The sequence below is a fragment of the Protopterus annectens genome, chromosome 11.part0, assembly GCF_019279795.1.
Source record: "Protopterus annectens isolate FY-2018-M chromosome 11.part0, PAN1.0, whole genome shotgun sequence".
Taxonomy (NCBI): Eukaryota; Metazoa; Chordata; order Ceratodontiformes; family Protopteridae; genus Protopterus; species Protopterus annectens.
Genome location: NC_056745.1, coordinates 1143217358 through 1143240573, shown reverse-complemented (window position 1 = coordinate 1143240573; position 23216 = coordinate 1143217358). Strand labels below are relative to the sequence as shown.

At 38.1% G+C, this 23216-nt stretch overlaps 1 protein-coding gene across 1 annotated transcript in view; it reads right to left on the bottom strand.

Annotated features, from left to right (window-relative positions):
• Window positions 1-17194, bottom strand: part of LOC122815037 (gamma-secretase activating protein) — a 1452063-nt gene extending 1434869 nt beyond the window's left edge. Inside the window, exons 1-2 of the mRNA XM_044087286.1 lie at window positions 17052-17194; window positions 14088-14173 (exon numbers count right to left, since the gene is read on the bottom strand). Coding sequence (XP_043943221.1) covers window positions 14088-14173; window positions 17052-17194 — 229 coding nt within the window. The remainder of the gene's footprint in view (window positions 1-14087; window positions 14174-17051) is intronic.
• Window positions 17195-23216: the final 6022 nt, after the last annotated feature.

Below are 23216 nucleotides of genomic sequence, written 5' to 3'. Positions count from 1 at the left end.
AGGGAGTCTGTTCCAGAGAAGCAGTAGTCTCTGAGATACTTACCTGTCTCACCAGCAGGTCCTATTTATAACACAAGAAAGGTTTAAGTATTTAGAAGGGGAAATTATGGCAATGTTTATTTTGCAGACATGCAGAAGGTCCATCAGGGTGGGGTCTAACAATGCCTTGTATGCCAGGCATAGATCTCTCTTCAACAGACTGCAAGTCACAGAATACAGGGATAGGGCCTAGAGGTGGATTGTATAGGACATATTACTTACAACCTGTATTCTTTTAGTGAGAAACCTCTATGGAAATTCCAGTAGTTGGATGTGCCTGATTAGGTACATACCAAATGGGGAATTATACTCAATGACAGGTGTGATGAATGCTAAATACAGTGGAACAATGACCTCTTTGAGCCTAGATACTATACCTTTGTTTATAAGTTGCACAACATAGAATCATTTCCTCACTACTTTAGACACATGAAGGTTAAAAGATACATCACTATCTATGCGTGTCCCCAAGTCTCCGACCACTGGATCAACTCTTAGGGTGTGCTGTCAATATGACAGTTACCAGCAGTGAATGACTTCCCAAAGGATCAAAGTCTGAGGTCTCCCTGATAAAAGGTACTTGTGGGAGTATACGTTCCCCCTCAGATCAAAATAATGGTGGCATGTGGGAAGTTAATTTATCTTTCTTTTTTTATTGAGGATAAAAGAACAGGCAGCGGACGTACATTTATGGGGGTGTTTTTTCCCATTCTGTCTGGATAACAAGACTGACTTCTCTACTGAGAAACTGAAAGGCATGGCTTCTCTGTGTCCTGTGATGTGACAGTAATGATGTCATTGAAGTTAATAGTGTATCCATAGAACTGGACTTCAACAATACCTGTGACTGCTGCCATGCCATGATGACCAAAATATCTGATAGTCCTGGCAGGCCTCATCTGCAGTATACCTGTAGGACAGGAGCAGGGGTTGCTTTTAACATTTAATACTAAAAATTCTAGAAACTGCTAGAAATGGAATCACTAGTTGGCCCTAAGGGGATCAGTCAACATAAAGTCATAATTCAAGACAAGAGATTGATGGGACATGGCCTACAACAATGTTGCTGCCATGTATCTGACAGAATTCAGTTAAATCAGTGACAAAATGCTGAACTGTAAAGGACTGGTTGCCAACTTGATATTAATTCCCAGCCATGACACAAGTATTCTATCAATATCTGCAAAATTAACCTGATTGCTGCAAACCAACCACTACACCGGTTTTCCATCTTTATTCCTGGTGGCTGACTAACGTTAGCATTAGCAACTAGACTCTTTAGACAGCTGCTTCACATAAAGAGCCACATGGAAAGACTTCCTGTATGGCACGAGCTGGATGTTAAGCTTGCACCTGTGGCCAATACCGTCTTTAGACTCATTGTCACTAACACTAGTTTCATGCACATAAAGAAATCAGGGAGGCAACATGCAAGAAGGGAAAGGGGAGGATTTTCTGCCCTTTCACTTCTCCTTATCCCTGTCACTTTTTTTTTGTTTCTCTCCCTTATCCTTGTTAATTTTCTCCCCCACCATGATTTCTCTATCTTGTGTTGGGAAGGGATGGGAAGACAATCCTTTCACAATGTAGTAAGATCAAACTTTTCATCTATGTGGATTTGTTAGCCTGTAGAAAATTCTCCAGCATTTTTATTTTATTTTTAGCAGGATCACAGGTTTGCTATGTGCTCAATTAACTATACCCAAGATGTCTCATTTGGTCCTCTGAGGTATGACAGGCTGGCTCACCAAGTAGGGCAACAGCCCCTTGGCCCACTCATTCCCCAAATTGTGAGCCTAATCAGCCTATTCTTTCATCTGTGAGAAGAGATGCTGGTGTTAGGGAGTAGTCCAATTTGCAGATCCTGTTTATTTTCCCTAACTTTCACCGTGCCATTGGCTCCACAACCTACCTAGCGCACTACTGCTGCAAGGTGCACAAATACATCCACACTTCAGCGTGACTTGCGGCTAGTGTAGCAGCAGCTCGCTAGATCCACTGTGCAATCAATACATCTACCTCTAAGTAGGTGTCACTAATGGAAGAAGCCAAGCTGCCTCATTAGTGAGCCAGCAGAGGGCCTCCTACTCCAATCCTAATTTGCTTAGTAGCCCCAGCACCTATGCTGCTAGTTAAACAAGGTTTGTCTGGGGCACAATCAGGGCAATATCCCTCTACACTACAGGGATGGAGCAGCACTTTTATATTTCTGATGCTGGTAGCCTTGCTGAAAGTCTAGCAGTGGAAACAGGTACTGGTTATACAGCAGCAACCCAAAAAAAGAAGGCAGACGCTGTCACTTCAGGCCAGTGGAATCTATATCCTGCAGGACACGTGGTACTTTTATGGGAAGCCACTGCTGTCAGGTTACTATCAGTCATTCAGTACATCAAGCAGAGAAAATAATAAAAACAGGAAGCATAAAAAAATAAAAATAAAACTAAGGATGACTTAAAAAACACAAGGATGTGAAATGATTTCTCTATAAACTCCAAAATACAAAATGACATAACATAAAGAAATTAAAGAAAAAAACTCAGTGTTCTGATGCAGGAAGCTAACAACAAATCAAGGCAGCCACAGTTAAACATAATCTGGAAAAAATATGGCCAAGATGGTGCTGTCAACTGAAGAAATTAATCAAAATAGTGCAATATGCTACCTAGAGCTATTTTAAAGTACGATCACACATATAATGAAACCCACCAAAGCAAACTATAAAGAGTCTGTAAAGGAAAATTATCAAATTGCGATACTTTTGCTTACTTTATGATTTTTGTTTCTCATTTGATCAGATGAAACAAGAAATTCACACAAACACACACGCACAAAAAGAAAAAAAAAATATATATATATATATATATATATATATATATATATATATATATATATATATACACACACACACATACAAATTAAGCATAGTATTAGACAAGATAAAAAAAATTAAGAAAATTTACATAAAGATATTGAGCATAATAATACATAAGATGTGGAAGGAGTAAAGATACACAAATTGATAAAACTCTGTATAGATTCTAAAATGTATTCTCAGACAACAGATTATAGATATATTTACAAAATCTTATGCAAAACAGTTTGGCTCCACAAATGGGATGGTAAGTTATCCTAGTGACATCCAGTTAACCCCAGATACTGGAATCAAATTAGATTATATTGAAAAAGAACTATGCAAATTGGATCCAAACAAAGCGCAGGGAGGAGACGAAATAAGTAACAATGACCTGAGAACACTTCAGCAAAAACTCACACTACATTCTATCTATTATTCACTTGGTCATATAAATATGGGGAGATTCCTCAAGATTGGAGACATGCACTTATTAAACCTGTCTAAGGGAAAGGTGAATAGGACAAACCCAGAATCATATAGACTCTTAAGTCTACTTTCATGTTGTGGAAAAACAATGGAGAAGGTAATACAGGATAAATTATTGTCAGAAGTGTAAGCAAAAACGAAGGAACTGCACCAAGCTAACACACAGTGAACGTTTATTCAAACCATACACAAAAGAGGTAAGCGCTTTCACAACTGCTGTTGCTTCATCAGACAATACTCTAAAATAGCAAGCAGCTTAAATAGATACATTCAATTAGATAATAAAACTTTAAATTGAATTAACTAATAATGACGTCACATGATACAAAAAAGGTTATAGTAAAACTAAGAAAAAGGCTTGACGAGAAATATTCAATATCCTAACAACTATTTAAACAAAATTGTGTGAAAACGTTAATATAAAAATATACATATATAAGTAAATAAAAACATATATAAGCATAAAAAAGCATATATAGACATAAAAAAGACCAGCTTAAAATTAATGTTTAAGCTGTCTAGCCTTTAAAAAGGGAATCAAAGAAGTGGTGCCATTAAGGCCAGGATATTTCTCAGCATTAAGTCTAAGGATCCATTTTTGTTCATAACCCTCTGTAATATTTTCTAGGTCCCCTCCTCGTACACTACTAGGTATATTTTGAATAACAAAAAAAACTAAAATTGAGAGAATTAACAGTACACATTACATGGTTAGCTAACGCATTAGATTCCTTGCAGTTATTAATACCTCTAATATGTTCCAGTATTCTGTCTTTCAACATCCTGTTAGTTTTCCCTATATAGAATGCAGGACATTTCTGACAGAAGCAAAAATAAACAACATCAGTAGTCCTACAATCTGAATACTGGTGACATGAAATAAAAAAATGTCGAGTTGGATGTGTATACTTATTTTTACTAAAAATATATTTACAAGCACTACATCTCCTGCAGGGAAAGGTGCCAATGTGAATAGAAGGACTGAAAGTTTCACGTACTTCCCTATTACATAAATGTTGCTTAAGGGATCTATTGTTCCTGAAGCTAAAAAAAAGGGGGCCTGACCGACCTTATCTATAAGCCCTGGGACCTCTTGTAATCGATGCCAATATCTCCTGATAATTTCCATATATTGATTAACATCGCAGGAGAACTGAAACACAACCCTAAAATCATTCTTAGCTGCCATATTATTATCTAGGGTACAAGTAGTAGTGTTGGCTTTGAAACAGGGCCTGCATCTAATATCCCTCAAATTCCATGGTTCTGATATGGTTTTATTAATATCCGAAAGTGAATAGCCCCTCTCCAGAAAATCGGACTTAATGCTTTCAAGAGCTACTGCTGCATCTTCATCCCTATTATGTAGGCGTAAAGTCCTAAAGACTTGCCCCCTTAAAACATTCCTAGGAATATGCCTGGGGTGCATGCTGCATTTGTGTAAAAATGTATTTCTTCTGGTTGGTTTATAACAGATGCTGCTACTAAACTGATTAAGGTCAGACCTTCTGACCGTAACATCAAGAAAACTGATTTCTGTGCTGGAACTATGATAAGTAAATCTCAAGAAATCGGTTGTAGTATGCAAATAATCAATAAAATTGGTAACATCAGAACCACAGCCCTTCCACAGCATAAAAATGTCATCTACAAAGTGAACATACCAAAGCACTTGCCCAAGGAAAGGGTTGCTACCAGATAGAATGGTCTGTTGCTCCCAGCAGACCAGAACTAAGTTGGCGTAGCTATTTGCACAAGCAGTGCCCATAGCTACGCCAACTTTCCATAGAAAAAATTGGTCCTGAAACACAAGAATATTATTTTCAAGTATAATTTCTAATAAGCTACAGATCAATTGAATTTTAGTATCCGTGAAACATCTATTAACAGTGAGAAATTCTCTGACTCTATCAACACCCCAAGTATTGGGGATACTTGCAAATAGGGATTCTATATCCATTGTGACGAAGACAAATTCTTCATCTCTTTCCATAGTAGTCATCCTATGCTGTAAGCGTTCCAAAAACATCTTGGTGTCTCATAGTATGGTATGGCAACCTTCCAAGAAACCATGCAAATTCCCTTCTACAAAAATAGAAAAGGGTTCAGTACACCAACCAGTGCCTGAAACAATAGGTCTCATGGGGGGGGGGGGGACAAACAAATCTTTATGGACCTTTGGCAAACCATAAACCCTAGGAACTACTGGTTTATAAACATTAAAATACTTAAAGAATCATTAATCAAATTAGTTATTAATAAGTCAAATATTAAAAAAGAAACTTTCTCAACAATTGCATTCACTGTAGCCATAGAAATACATTGATATGTCCGTGTAGTATATAAAAGCTTCTCCATTTGTCTTATATAAAGGTTCTTATCTAATAAAACTATACCCCCACCCTTATCAGCTGGTTTAATAACCAAAGAATGTAAATTTTTTAACTCTTGAAGAGCTCTATACTCATCTCTTGTCAAATTACAAAATGAGCAGTTATTGGTGGAAAATAGATTCAGGTCTCTAAAGGCAGTTTCACAAGAGTCTATAAACCTCTGTACTCCCTGCAGGTGCTGCTGGAACGAATGTACTTGGTTGCTTATAAATTTGGTTCATATTGCAAAGACCTGCTGAATCCACAGGATTCTATATCCTGCAGGACACATGGTACTTTTATGGGAAGCCACTGCTGTCAGGTTACTATCAGTCATTCAGTACATCAAGCAGAGAAAATAATAAAAACAGGAAGCATAAAGAAAGAAAGAAAAATAAAACTAAGGATTACTTAAAAAACACAAGGATGTGAAATTTCTCCATAAACTCCAAAATACAAAATGACATAACATAAATAAAGAAATTAAATTAAAAAAACTCAGTGTTCTGATGCAGGAAGCTAACAACAAATCACACAGTTAAACATAATCTGGAAAAAATATGGCCAAGATGGTGCTGTCAACTGAAGAAATTATTGAAAATAGTGCAATATGCTACCTAGAGCTTTTTTAAAGTACGATCACACATATAATGAAACCCACCAAAGCAAACTATAAAGAGTCTGTAAAGGAAAATTATCAAATTGTGATACTTTTGCTTACTTTATGATTGTTGTTTCTCATTTGTTCAGATGAAACAAGAAATTCACACAAACACACAAACACAAAAAGAAAAAAATATATATATATAAATTAAGCATAGTATTAGACAAGATAAAAAAATTTAAGAAAATTTATATAAATATATTGAGCATAATAGATACATAAGATGTGGAAGGAGTAAAGATACACAAATTGATAAAACTCTGTATAGATTCTAAAATTTATTCTCAGACACAACAGATTATAGATATATTTACAAAATCTTATGCAAAACAGTTTGGCTCCACAAATGGGGTGGTAAGTTATCCTAGTGACATCCAGGTAACCCCAGATACTGGAATCAAATTAGATTATATTGAAAAAGAACTGTGCAAATTGGATCCAAACAAAGCGCAGGGAGGAGACAAAATAAGTAACAATGACCTGAGAACACTTCAGCAAGAACTCGCACTACATTATATCTATTATTCACTTGGTCATATAAATATGGGGAGATTCCTCAAGATTGGAGACATGCACGTATTAAACCTGTCTAAGGGAAAGGCGAATAGGACAAACCCAGAATCATATAGACTCTTAAGTCTACTTTCAAGTTGTGGAAAAACAATGGAGAAGGTAATACAGGATAAGTTATTGTCAGAACTGTATAGGCTGGGACTTGAAATCATGTATCAGCATGCATATGTTGAAAATAATTCTATTACCACCTGTAACATGATGTTCTATAACAATATAATAACAGGCATGAATGAAAAATTGTGCTGTGATGTGATTTATACATATTTAACTTCAGCATTTGACAGGGTCAGACACAAAACACTGAACAATAAATTAGTACAACTAGGTATTGATGTACTGTTGACAAGCTGGATAGCTGCATGGCTTACAAATAGGACATGGCAAGTATCACACACCAACTGGACAGGTGAAATCCTTGGTTACAGTCAAGGTGTCCCACAGGGCTCTGTACTAGGCCCTTACTTGTTTAGATTGTATCTTTCAGACCTTACTTTTTCATCTGAGGTGTTCTACAGTCTATATGCTGACAACCTGAAATTGGGTAAACTGATTACAAGTGTTACAGATAAGGCATGTCTGCACAATAATTTGACTAAATTGACCATTTGGGTACAGGAGAATAATATGTTGATAAATAGATCAAACACTAAGCATATGAGATTTGGGAGACAAACTGAAAGGTGAATATTTAATACAGCACACAGTGATTGAAACTGTAGACTCATTTAAGGACCTGGGTATATGGGTAGATTCAGCTATGAGTTTTTCTAATCATATCAACCAATTGGCTAATGATAGTTATAGAACTATAGGTTGTATAAAAAGATTTATAAAGTCTAGGAAATCAAACATAATGAAGTCATTGTTTGTTAGTTACATTAGACCCAAACTTCAGTATGAAATAACAATATGGAAACCCTACATGAAAACAAGCATGAATAAACTGGAAAAAGTATAGCAGAAATATACCAAGGGCATCCATGGATGTAAAAAATCTAAGTTATTATGAAAGACTAAAATATCCGAGCTTGTACAGTGTCTTATTCAGGTATATAGGGCATTTAGTGACAACTACCTCTGGGAATGTTTGAGGTTATCAAAAAGTACTAGAGAATCATCAGACAATCTATGTAGAAGATTCTATAGGAATGAGAAGTGTACTAATTGGTTCTCTGACAGTAGATGATGCTTGGAACAGACTATCAAATTACATTAAAGCAAGTACTAGTTTAGATATTTTTAAGAACAGCCTGGACATTTATTATGGGAACAAGTGTTTTGGTATATTGGCAAGCTAGAAGGGCATTAATCCCTGTGCTTGAAACATTTGTACGTATGTATGTATATACATATATACATACACACACACACACACACACACACACACATCAGATTCTAAAGTCTACACTAGCTGTGTTTACAATCAAGTTGTTAAAGTGCTCCACAGTACTTGTAAATGTTTAAATTATTACAATGCAGTTTAACGATAAGGGGAAGTGGAAATATAAATATGCAAATTATATGTCTAATACCAGTTTTACCTTTTATTTTTAACAGGTAGTCTTGCAAATGTCACTATATGAGATTACCTGTGCAGATTAAAGATTGACCATATGGCACAGAGACAAGGAGTCCATGTGCAGTCCTAGTAGTCTGAGTTCCAGAATGGACTAGGGTCCTTGGTGGTGGTCAGCCAGTGGAAGCCCTACTAATGTACACCTGTATATTTGCCACGAAAACTGTACAGGTGATTTGGGTAACTGTCCATAGTGTCACCATGAGGCGATCATAACTCAACAGCATCTCACTCACACACATACTCATACACACACACACACACACACACACACACACACACACACACACACACACACACACACACACACACACACACACGATTAGAGACTACTGTTTTGTACAGCACAATCTGCAAAAAACAGTTACACTTACAGCAGTAGGCCAAAACCATCAAAAAGCTGCAACTATATTGCTTTTTAATTATTATGCACCATTCCCAGACTGCAAATAATAATAATAATGCAGATTAAACTATTGATGATAGTGATTATCTTGGGTAGCTCCACTCTCTAATTCAAGTTTCATTCAAGTCACTTTAGTTATCATATTCTCCTTTGACTTGGAAATTAACCCTCTTTTCTAGCAGACAAAGATCATATGTGCTTGCTTATTTTTAAAGTATCAATTAGGAAACGAAAATATTGTTTATAATAATACTTTTCACACACATGAAATTCATGTTCTGGAAGAGAAACTGTTTCCAGCAGGAATCCTAGCCTACCTGAAAAATGCTCTCATTACATTCAAGGCTTCCTGCATGATAAGCCAAGACATAGACCATTACAGTGGCATAGAGGGAGAAATGCCTGACTATGGCCCAGCCAACCCAGGTTCGATTAACAGCATGGGTGACTGACTGTGGCAGGGATGGATGGGTGTTATCATCCACGGTGGGAGGGTGATTCAGTGAGCATCTCCTGTAATGATCCCTGGCGGAGGCTGAGGACATTGCTATTGGGAGGGGTGGTCCAAACTGGGGATAGGATGGCTGAGCTTCTGCAGAGGTGGGGTGAAATACTTCATGTCCCCACTGTATGCCCACCCTTCAGATGTAACCATGCAACCATGAGAATCATGTGGGAGTGAAAGTAACGTAGTAGGTTAAAATTGAACCCCTTGTTGGACGTTGACAGGCAGACTCCCAGGATGCCCTGTAGATCTATGCCAGCCCCAGCCCTGGACAGGGAGCTGTAAGACAATGAAGAGAAGAGAAAAAGCTCTCCCACCCACAAAAAATTATGGGAGATATACAGTGCATGTTTAAAAGACAGTGAAATAATCAAAAAAGAATGGGATTACAGGGTGAAACTGGGTGATTTTCTTTTTTGAAAATAGATAAATCTAGAATTGTATATCTGCTGTATTAGAATACTGTAACAAACATTGTATTTATTTGCTCAAAAATAAATGTGCACTTTAGATAATGTTTACTGTGATATGATATATCAAGGTCAAAAAAAAAAAAAAAAAGAATATGCAAACAAAGCCTCTCTTGACAAGAAGTATATTCTTTCACCTTCCAGTCTTCAAAACACCAGTCACTGAATTCAGTCCAGTGAAAGTTATTAAAACTATATTTTATAGTTTGGTATTAGTTGCCCTTCAACAGAAAAAAGGTCATAAAATACTCTTTTCAAATGCTCATATTCATATCTTTTCTATATTGTTCTAGGCACCAGTCCTGGGACTATAGAATTTGGTGACTCTTCATAACCCTTTCAGTAATTCTAATAAAAAGGCTGAAAAGCCACACAAGCTTCATTCTTCAAGCTAAAAATAGCTTATTAAATATCAGATTACCTGTGACAATGCAGTCACTACTGAATCTAATTTTTAGCACCTGCCTTCTCTAATTTTGCTACCTTCAGCTCCATTTACATCAATACATCATTCATATTAACAGTAGCTAACCTGTTTTTATCACACTCCATTACAATTTTTCTTTACTTATGAAACTTCATTCTGAGATCGTACAAAGTGTCCTCTAATTCAGATCACACAAGGTGTCCTCCAATTTCTAAGGACACTGAATGAATCCATATGAGCCCACACCACCACCAGCACTTACACTAATGTCAGTGCTCCCTTTCATAGGATCATAGGAGCTTACTAGGCTGTTGATCCTAGGGCCCTTTGAAGGGGCCATGTTTTACCCTTATTTCCATGATCAGTACCTATCACCCCAGTCCAATGGGGACACAAGTGGAACCCCCAGGGTGAATTTACAGTTACCCATCCAATCGTCCAGACTGTGTCTGAAGAGGGCCAATGAGGTGCTCTGCTTGACAAAGCAGGAGTCTATTCCAAAGGTGTGGCAACCTCTGGAAGACAAGTCTGTCCCTCCAGCAAGTTCTATTAATGTCACATACCAGGTTAAGGCCATTAGAGCGAGTAATACATGTACCATTTGACTTATGGATATGCAGATTTCCAATAAAGCAGCATCAAAGAGTGCATTATATGTGAAGCAGAGATTGCTTCTGAGTAGTCTGTATGAAGCAGAATAAAGTGACAGTGATTTCAGAGAATCCTCATAGGACAGATGCTGAAGACCTTGAATTTTCCTTGTGAGGAACCTTTGTGGTCTCTCCAACTGCTGCAGGTGCTTGGAAAGGTCCGTACTAAAAGGGGAGTTCTACTCAATTATTTCCCTGATGAGGGAAGAGTACAGGGAGGTTATAACTTTTTTTCTTCTGAAGGCAATGCCCTTACTTATGAAATGAGCAATATAAAATGCCCTTCTTACCACTGTGGAGACATGGTGATTAAAGGTAAGGTTGCTGTCAACCTGCATGCCCAGGTCTCTCACCACTGAGTACATATTTAGGGTGTTGTTGGTAGTTAGCAGGAACTTCCCTCTTACCAAAAGGGATAACCCATTTTTTTTTGTGTTGAGTTTAAGGCCATGACTTTGGCACCAATAATTTGTTTGTGTAAGACCCTCTTATAGGATGTTGACATCATTTGGAGATTCCATGACTGCTCCCAATTTGCGGGCATCAGCAAAATTTGTCAGCCACAGACCTTTAATTTCAGCTTGTACTTTGGAGAAATAGAGTCCAAACAGTAGAGGTCCCAGGACTGATCTCTGTGGAACACCACTGGTTACAAGTCTGCTGTTGGGAGGTGGATTCCGCTATTTTGACTATATGGTTTCTATCAGTGAGCCAGTTAGTGACCCATCAAATGATATAAGGGTTTATACCTAGCTGGGTGAGTCTGTCAATGATGCCTGAGTGTGGGATAGTGTCAAAAACCTTGGCTAAGTCTAGGTAAGCTGTATGCAAAGATTTCCCTCTGTCAAGGGCCTTGTTGACTGTCTCAAGAAGTCCACTAGGTTTAACAGACATGGTCTCCCTTTGATAAATCCAAATTGAGCAGGGTCAAGTGTTTGGAGATTACCTATATCTTTGTTGATAAGGTTTATGATGATATGGTCCATGGCCTTACAGATAAAGCTAGTCAGGATAATAGGTCTACAGTTCCTGGGGTCACCACCTTTGTGCAAGGAGATAATGGTGGCCTTTTTCAATTCAGCTGGGACAAAGCTGGTGCTTAGACTATGACTGAAAGGAGCACACAATGGTGTTGCTAACTCTTGTTTGAGCCCATGTAGGATGCAGTCTGGGATATCATCAGGTTCCATAGATGCTGTGTTTTTGACCTTAGAGAGGGAAATTATGGCCTGTGTTTTAGAGATACAAGGTAGAGTAGGGATGTCATGGGGTATGTGTGGCGGGGACAGTGGAGTGAAGTTTTCACAGAACCTGTCGGCTAACAGGTGAGCTACATCCAGAGGCTCAGTAAATGTACTATCATTAACTACCAGTTCGTCACAAATCTGGGCCTTTCTTTTAGGTTACAGATGTAACTAATGAATGCCTTATGGTTGTCCTTAGTTGAGGAAGCTAATTTGGATTCATAGTTAGTTTTGGAGGAGTTCACAAGCTGTGTTATTCACTTGTTTAGCTGAGAAGGGAGTGTTTCCAGTTTAGAGATCACTCCCTCTTACTCTTAGACAGCAATTTCTTCTTCTTACTGTAAAGCCTGTTAATGGCAGTTGTCCACCAGGCAAGTTTGCTCTTCCTTGAGGAGCTTGTTTTGGTCCTATCTGGTACGGCTGAGTCAATGCAGTTGTACAGGTATTTGTATAAAACATTTGTGTAGAACTCAGCATAGTTGCCAGTTCCATCTGAGGGCGGAAGTGCACTGAAGCTACTTATACCATCTCGTAAGAGGTTATAATCTGCTTTGGAAAAGTTTTTTGGTTTAGTTGCTCCTAGTGGGGGTCAGTTGTGATAGTTACTTCGAATGAGACTGATTTGTGGTCAGATTTCACCAGGGAAGACCTCACAGTGGGGGTGCTACAGTGGTCCCCCATATTGGTGCGCACCAGATCCAGGATGTTGGCACCCCACATGGGGGTGTCAACCAGCTGGTCCAGGGCAATGGAGTTAATGAAGAAGTGGAACCTTTGGGCAAGTGAGTTTGCACATGAGTAATTTCCCCAGTCAATGGAGGGGTAGATAAAGTAACCCAAAACCATGGTGTTCAGATACATCTTGATAGACTCAAGTAAATCCAAATAGGCAGACTGGGTGTCCTGATTCATGGTGGGGCTCCTGTAGCTAGAAATGACTTGAATATGTGTCCCACCAATGGGTACTTGCATATGAAGTATCTCCAGGGAATCATGATGTCTAACCAATTGGAGGTGTGTTTATCACTAATGAATACTGACATATCTCCTCCTTTAGTTTTCCTGCCTTCAGTTTGTGGACTGAACGTGTGGAAGGAGGTGTAGCCTGATATGGCTGGGGTGCTCTCCACAATCCTTAACCAGGTCTCCGTGACTGTGCAAATGTTTATGTCTTCCAGGGTGATGACTGCTTCCAGTGAATGCAGTTTCATGTTAAGACTCCTAGCATTTAGCAGCATAACCTTGAGGTTGTTTTTAGATGGCATTTTTACATTGGGAAGGTTGTCCTTGAGACATTGCCTAAAAAAGGCACGACGAAGTTAGCAAGAGCCCTGGCCAGTTGCCGAAATCCCAGGGTGACAGATGAAGACCATCACTGGCAAAGCATCAAGGTCTGTCAATCATGTTATCCCAGGCTGACAGATACTGTATCCCCTTTGAATGACACCAGAAACTAAGCCAATGATTGAAATCATTTTCTTTTCAGATATTCTTTTACTTTTATGATGTGGTATCTGATTCTTTATGATGAATCACCACTTATATAATAGAAAGACTAACCTCTCTCTCTCTCTCATTTACTTTCTTCTACTCCCTTTTCCAGTCATCATAGAATCCACAGTACCCCCATTTCCTCTAAAATTAAAAAGTCACAAGGAGGATAAGCCATATATTTTTGAAATAATATCACAGTGAACACCCACCTCAAATGATAAAATATTTTACTACTTATGTAGCAGTATGTATTACTGTCAACAAGCATGGATTAATGAAGCAAAAGTAATAAACAAAAAAGCCTAATGCATACTGCATGTTTACCTATTTCACTTGATAAAACAGAAAAATTCAAAGTCGAAGAAGCACCGACATCTGACTGGTATGGATTAAATCCAAAATTTACAAGCCTAAGAGAAAAAAGAAACAAAATGAGCAGTTCACAACTAGTACTAAAGTAGCAATGTATCATTAAGAAATGGAACTACAAAATCTGCTGTTGAGTACAAAATATATCTGTTGATAGCTTATCAGAATAACAGCTGTTATAGCTTAGCTGCATAAATCAGCACAGCTGACTACGGTAATTAACATAGCTCAAATGCTGCGTTCCCCCATTATAGTCAATAGAAGGGACCATGTTGAAGGTCAGTGTAGGGGAAATTCAGTGGAGAAGGATGTGTGTGTGTGCGTGAGTATGTCTGTATGTGTGTGACAAAGCATGTGGGAGTGTCTACAGGAGTATGAATGGTGTAGAATAAGTGTGTGTGTGTGTGTGTGTGTGTGTGTGTGTGTGTGTGTGTGTGTGTGTGTGTGTGTGTGTGTGTGTGTGTGTGCCTTTCTGTCTGTCTGGGTGGTTGGTTGCAGGAGGGGGTTAAGTAGGGGAATAGACATGGATGAGTGTGTCTGCAAGTGCATTTGAGAGAGGGGAGGGTGCCATGTTCAGTCAATGTTTGTGAGTGTGAGTGCTTGTGTGGATGAATGTCTACATGTGTATGGGAGAGTGTTTGACTGGGGTTGGGATGCTTGTAGTGCTGTTTAGCACCAGTGGTGATTTTGGGCAATTCAAACACATACAAATTAGCACAATCCCCAAATTTATACAAACACACACACACATATATATATATATATATATATATATATATATATATATATATATATATATATATATATATATATATATATATATATATATAGATATATATATATATATATATATATATGGGTCTACTTCATTCCACCAAAAACTCATTTGGAAGAATTCAAATTGCAAAAAGTTCAAATTACCAAAAACTCATTTGACCGAATCTCATTTCACCAAAAGCTTACAATGCTGCATTTCAAAATATTACATTTTATTTGTGTAGAGCACTGTAAGGCATTTAAAAGGTACATGTCCTTTTTTTCCACTGTAGTTCAATCCTGGCATTAGTATATATAGATGGGGGGTGTGGAGGGCACAGCACCCCACACTGAGGAGGTGTGGGGGGGATGTAGCCCCCCACCTAGTTTGGTTTTATATTGTCCAGTTTCTGTTGAGAGTGTAAGTCAGTAGTTTTTAAGTTCTGGAAAGAGTTAGTCATTGGTGTTGTAAGTGTGCATGTGTATGGTGTAAAATGTAGTATTTTGAAATTCAGCATTGTAAGCTTTTGGTGAAATGAGATTTGGTCAAAGGGGTTTTTGGTAATTTGAACTTTCGGTGATTTTGTTTCAGTCAAATGAAATTCTGCCAAATGAGTTTTCAGCAAAGTGAAGTAGGCCTATTTATTTACTTTATATACATATATATATATATATATATATATACATACAAACTTCACAGTTGCATTACATTGAAGTAGGGAAATTTTTTCCCAAAAAGGGAATCACTGCCACTGCTCACTTAATAATCACACTGTCATTGATTTCTTATGGAAAACAGCTACTGTCATTGCGTTCCTCAGCATCTAATTTTTGGACAACGGACACTTGGAGAATTTCACTTTGGCCACCTGTAGAGATACCATTTAGTGCAACAGATATGTTTTACCACATTTTTTCAGGGGGTCTGCTGTTAGGATAAATGGTTTACTATCAAAATATGGAAAATATTTTTCCACAAAATGATCAACTTATCTGCATTTGATAACACCGAATTACCAAAATGTCAGAAATGGTAGCCACAGAATCAACATTTAAACACTGGAAGTTCCAATGTCGAAAGTCTGTGTTACCGTTAACATTTGTGCATGGGGCAAGCCCCCCTATGCCCCCATGTAGGGGGCTGCATCCCCCACACCCCCTGAATATTATACATACCAATTCTGAGATCACACTATAGTGAGGAAAAGGGAACATTTTCCAATCTGCACTGTACCATGATCTCAATGCAAAACACTGACTTCATATTAACAAATGTGTACTCACTTTTACTAATATGAAGTCGTATCTTTTCAAGTCAACATTGTGGCCATTGGTAGAGCACACATTCAACCAGCCCATTTTGGTTGAACTGCATTTCCTCATTTCAACTGTAAACCAGGATAAATACATCTGTGTGTGTGTGTGTGTGTGTGTGTGTGTGTGTGTGTGTGTGTGTGTGTGTATACAGGCAGGTGTGTGCACTCACAGACACACACACATATACACAGTAATTCAGAAATGTAATTTTTCATTATTTTCAGATAACATTTTCACTTAGCAACCAACTGGAAAACCAAACCTCTAAGCAAAATACAAAGTACAACAATCCAAAGATGTAAACTGGACTCCGGCTTTATTAACGAATATTAGACTCAGTTAATCACTTTTGCCCTGAACATTACAGGGACTTCTAAAGAACTAACAAATAATTAAAATGCATACATTTTATACACAATATTCTAAAATGATCTGATATAGTCAACCAATAACACAGCCTTACCTAAATTCACTAATCAATCAATTAAAATGTGCTAAAATCAAGATAATTAAAATGCTGACATAAATCTGCCAGCTAAAATTCTTCAGTGTTTCAGTTTCAAAATACAATTTGTACTACAAGTTTCGTTTAATCCAGGAGCTGTGGTAGCATTAAGACATAATTGCCATTTAAGTTCATATGCCTCTAAATCTGAGCATCCGAGTGCTCCGGATTATGCAGAAGACTCCGGATTTAACAACGAGCGAAGCCACTGTTCCACTGTTCTTCAGTGAACAGCTGTGACTCCGCTACACAGATTCTGATTGGTTTGTGTACTGCAATTACTGCCAATCGGCATCACAGTATACAAATCAATGCATACCTCTGCAGCCCTTACACATTACACAGCGTTGGCTCTGCTCTGCAGTTTTTGACTGGCTCGTAGACCGTATTTACAGCCAACCATGAACGCGGTATACGAGCCAATCAAGTAAAGGTTCTCAGGAGGACGGGAGCCAATGAGAGTTCCCCAATACAGGCCAATCATGTTCCAGGAAGCCTTTTTGTGCCAAAATAATGGCTTGAAGAAGGCTTCCATAAATCAGTGATTTTACAACAACCAGCGCAGAAGACCGGGCAGAAGGAAAGAGCAGCTGTAGATTCAAGACGTCGGGAGTTCAGACTTGGAAGCTAGGAGAGGAGTCAGTGAGCTGAAGGGACTTCAGGAACCTTGATCTAGGATCAAGCTCGGTTACTAGAAGGCTGAGGTTTTATTTTGCTGCCTGCTGGACCACAAGGGCTGATCATCATCATTTGTGCCGTGGATTATTCATGCTGTGTGGAGTCTTTGTTTGGACTGTATTGAGCTGCTGGTGTTGTTTACATAGGCAGAGGTAAATGTTTTAGCTGCAATGGTTATGTCCTTGAGAACCTGTATGCTAGCACAGATCCTATTATTCTAGAAACTTTCTAAGTTTATAAGAGCAATATTTAGTGTCTCTATTCCTGTGCTGCTTGTCCCTGGTATACCTCTGACGTCTGAAAGTAATTGAGCAATTGTATGCCAACACAGATCCTGTTATTCTAGCAACTTTCTAAGTTTATAACAGCAATACTTAAAATGTCTCTGTTTTTGTACTGCTTGTCCCCCTAATATGTCCCTGAAAGTAATTGCCATATCTTTGACAAACTGTATGCCAATATAGATCCTGCTATTCTAGTAACTTTCTAAGTTTATAAGAACAATATTTAAAGTGTCCCTATTTTTGTGCTGCTTGTCCCCTATTACTTTGGGCTTTGTCCAGATTTCTTGCACTAAGAGGTTGAGAGGTATGTCAAGATGGATGTCAAATGTATGTTATTTATAGTAATGAGATGCTTTAAAGTATCCGGTTTTGTTTTCTGGTAGAACATTAGAGTGTAACTTTAGTGAGTTTTCATAACGACAAGACGCTGACCTGCTGAAGAAAAACACATAAGCAACCATATTGCACTGCTGGTTGACAACATGTTGGAAAATGGCATTTTTTCTAATTTTAAGTGCTGCAATGATTTCAATTAACGTGATCATGATGTGCTGACAGTAATTTGTCCATTATAAAGTTTTCTTCTTTTTCTGAAAGAGGTGGTATAACAAAGTAGGAACTGGGAATTTGAGCTAGGCTGTTCAGTGGTATATTGGCAGGCTAATATAGCATTAATGCCCATGCTTGAATTAGCTGTATGTATTTAAGTGTTTATCTCTGATTATTTTGGATTTGTTGAGTTGGGCACTAAACAGGAATTAAAATTATACCCTTGTTTCAAAGCGTTTATTAGTACACATTTGCTATTCCTGTCTCACTTTTCAGTAATTTGTCCTGCTTGCACCTAACTATTTCTAGGTATGTCCCAGATTCGTTGAGCTGTGCTGGTGTCTAAACTGTCATGCATGTTACTTAACTACTAAGTTGTAAACTTCAGAAAATGTTTTAATTTGCATTCTCTTGTCAATGCCTCAGGTTTCTAGCAATATTGTGTCAGTTCTGGTTTTGTCCCTCATTCTGCTCTGGTTTATCATTTATTTAAATACATACTGGTTTATCGTTACTCAGTGGCATTTTTCCAGTAGTGCTGCCACAACTGGAAACTAAACACAGTCATGCCAGTATCACTACAGCCTTTGTATACTCTGGAACATATTTTTGCCATTAGTATGTCATTTGGATTTTAAGGTAGGGTATTAGGATTTACAAATGTTTGGATATGTGTGTATGCTTCTGCTTAGTGTGTTTTATTTTTCATCAGGTTTCTAGCAATATTGTGTCAGGTCTGGTTTTGTCCCTCATTCTGCTCTGGTTTATCATTTATTTAAATACATACTGGTTTATCGTTACTCAGTGGCATTTTTCCAGTAGTGTTGCCACAACTGGAAACTAAACACAGTCATGCCAGTATCACTACAGCCTTTGTAAACTCTGGAACAGATTTTTTGCCATTAGTATGGTATTTGGATTTTAAGGTAGGGTATTAGGATTTACAAATGTTTGGATATGTGTGTATGCTTCTGCTTAGTGTGTTTTATTTTTCATGGTTAAAGATGTGAGATCTTGCATTCTTTGGACTTAACTGTTCCAAGGCATGATGTCTTAAATGATACATTCTTGTAAAAGTATAAAGGGTCCTATTTTTAAGTACCTTTTTAGACACCTTTGCCAGGCCCAGACCTGGCTGTACGACAGGGGTAGAACACATCTAAAATGGTGAATGTAAAATGCAAGTAACATTGTCATGATATATGTGTTGCAAGTGCATTTGTTAAGCTGGATGTGTTTATCCTTGGCATGGATTTTGAGACAATCAAGGGTGCTTTGAGAGTATTGAATCATGAAAGTCACTCTTCCCTTCTGCAACACTGGTTAGGTGGGTAAGTGAGCACCAGAGGATTGAAAGTGTCATTGTCATACCTCTCAATATCTTACAGCAAAAAATCTGGACAAAGCCATAAATAAAAGTGGGACAAAGGCCCACAAATAGGGACAATTTTTAAATATTGCTGTTACAAACTTAGAAAGTTGATAGAATAACAGGTTTTGCATATGACGTCTGAAACTCAAATGTCTGTCATGATTGCCACTAATTTGTCTGAAAACCACAATTTTATAAAAAACGGGCCAAACATGTGAGGAAAAATTCTGGACATTATACGGAAATCTGTACAGTTGAGCGATATGGCACTCATTGACGAAGTAAGGAAGTGAATAATCTGATCGTGCAGGCCTTTATACTAAACAAAAGGAGCAGAGATGAGCAAGAGAAAAGATGGTGCAAAGTCAGGAAACTTCCAGTGATATGGATAGGTTTATGGCCCTATTGTCTCACATCTTTGCTTTTGAGAAGATTTTCTAATTTTCCTTTCTGCACTATAGCCCCATTTGTTTGTCGTTGTTTAACACCACTGTTTTATAAACCTGCTAGGTACAGACTGCACAGATTACAATGAGGACAGGGATGTAGATACAGATCGTACCCCAAAGAAGAGAAGCTACACAATTTTTCGTTGGGCAAGTGGCTTTGACTGGCTTTGTATGAGTAGACATGGAGTGAAATATGCCTTCTGCAAGACTTGGAACACAGATTTCACAATCCATCAGGGGGGGCCGACATGATCTGCAACAACATGTCAACAGTGAGAAACACAGGAAGAATTGCAAGCATGCAGCTGGAAGATCTACAGTGGATTTCTTTGGACCTCAGAGTTTAGCAAGTACAAAGGTGGTTGAGGCAGAGGTTGATTTTGTGTTTCTCCTTGCTAAACACAACTTTTCATTTGCAGCAGGAGAACACATCCTGTAATTTATGAAGAAGTGTAGAGAGGATCAAGATGTTCTCTGGAAAATGACATGTGGAGCAACGAAGGCAGCATGCATTGCACAGGATGTTCTGCGGCCTCATTACTAAAATGATGCTGCAGCATCCTACCAGAAATCACCATTCTGTGTGTATATGGACCAAAGCACAGACATGAGAGATGACAAACTGTCAATGATCCTTGTTGGTTACCTTGATGAAAAGGCAAGCAGAAATGTGATAAGGTTCCTTCATATGCCAGAATGTGTGCCAGGAACTGGACAAGCAACGTTTGATGCTTTAATGTCCAGTCTGACAAAATTTAACATTCCAGTTTCCAACATTGTGGGCTTTTCTTCAGACAATGCTGCCTCAATGATTGGAAAACACAATTCTGTGCTGTCTTGTTTCAAGGAGATGAAGCCAACAATTATAAACATGGGGTGTCTCTGCCACTTGGCAGATCTCTGCAGTAAGGCTGCTATAAAAGCACTACATTCACCAGTTGAAGTGACACTCACCAGTGGACAAAGACAACAAAAACTGCAAGAATTTGCTTTGTTCACAGATACTGAACCAGACATGCACCTACTAGATGCCTGAGTCTTGGTAAGATAATTAACAGAACCCTGGATATGTGGTCAGCTCTAAATTTGTATTTTCTGTCTGCAGAGCCAAGGTCTGCTAAGATCGACTTAATTTCTAAAAACCTGCAGAGTCTTGACGTGCATATGATTTTTCTGTTTCTTAAGGATGCACTGGAACCCTTACTGGAGTTCAACATCCAGCTTCACAACCGAGAAAGTCAGGTACTGACACTGCATTGCCACTGTGCATAAACTCCTGCAGCAATATGCTGGCAGACTCCTCAGACCTGAAGCTGCTGTCAGACTAATCATACATGGTGATGTGTCAGTGCTGACTGACAGTAGCTGTATTCTACCAAATAGTGAACTGCATATTGGCTACAGAGTCAAGCAGTACATGAACAGCTATGAGGAGGATATTGCCGGCACAGTCATTGAATTTAACTTTTATAAAAAAGTTGCAACTTTTTATGCTGCAGTGCTGCAGAAAATGCTGAAAAAAGTTTTCCATGCAGGATCACTTACAGAAAGTGCTGCATTAGTTATTAATCTGGCAAAAAATTGGACATTTATTCGGGACTTGTGAGGGATGTTGGTTTCCATCTGGTTGTGTGTAAAAACGATGCTGAGGCTGAACAATTAATCAATGAGTTTACCCAATATCAGACTGAGGACACAGGGAATCTGACAGGCCCAGTAGATGGGCCCCACTCATGTGTCAAAGTACTGGGCACACCTTCTGAGGGACCTTTGCACTGAAGGGAAACTGCCACTCTTTAAGCAGCTGATGATGAGTCTGCCTGCTACACTTAAATGCACAAGCTGAAAGAGCATTTAGCATGGTACGGAAATTAAAGACTGAACTGTGTCAAAGTGTAAAACTACTGAACTCTTTGTTGGCAGTTAAAATGAATGAAGAACTGGGCTGCTGTGACCTTAAGCTGCAAAACATGTTTTACAGGCTTCCAAGAAAGCCACAGCAGCATACAATAAGTCTACATCTTATGTCTGACAGGATGCTGTTTAACTTGATCTAACTAAAATCATTTGTGTGACTTGTAATATGTCTGTTTAGAAAATGTAGTAAATGTGATTTTTATTTTTGTAAAGTGCTGTTTCATTTACTTATGGTGTGGTTATGGTACTGCAGATTACCAAATAAAAGTTTTAGATCTGAGAAGTGTGTCTTACTTAATTTTACAGATGTTGTATGATTGCTCCTTGGCAATGGCACATTTTGTGCAGTGTGAAAATAGGGTGTTCCACATTTTGACCATTTGTCACACATTGTTAGGGTCTGTGATCCACATTGGCCTCTTAAGAGGTTGAGACCTACGCTCTAAATGCTCAGTTGTAATTCTCCCTTGGGGGTCTGATGTAACCTGTTGAATCACTAAGAATGTATTTTTCTTAGTGGTTTGGTTCTCCACTTGGTTACTATGTCTGTTTGTACCGGTGGAGGTGACAACAATGAAGGATTTAATCTGGATAATTCCTCATCTACTGGTAATCTGACACTATTACTTTACCAAGTAAGTCAACAACTTGCTTCGTATTCTATACAGTCAAAAGTTGCAGTGGGACTAGCTAATTAAAGCTGTTTAAAATCACCCCCTTGTGACACGTTAGCACTCACAATGTCCAGTGCCAAAAGATTCAAAAACAGATCGAAAGTCTAGAAGAGCGGATCTCGAACACTGCTCTTCTCTTTTACACTTCTTCTTTGCGGGGGCAAGCTCCACAGCAGCCAAAAGCCCCGCACACAACTCAAACTATACATACATATATATATATATATATATATATATATATATATATATATATATTTACATATGCATACATATATATTCATATATACATATATATATATATATATATATATACATATACATATATATACATATACATATATATTCATATACATATATATACATATATATATATATATATATATATATGGATTCACTTCATAACACTGAAAACTCAAAGCACTGAAAATGAGAAAACGTCATAATATAGAAGACCAAAACATTGAAAACTCAAAACAATGAAAACACATATCATACATATACTGAGTTTAAACAACATAAATCATAGCACTTTCCACCAAGTGTAAGCAGGGGGCAATTTGTCTAAAGTAGTCCTAAATTCCTT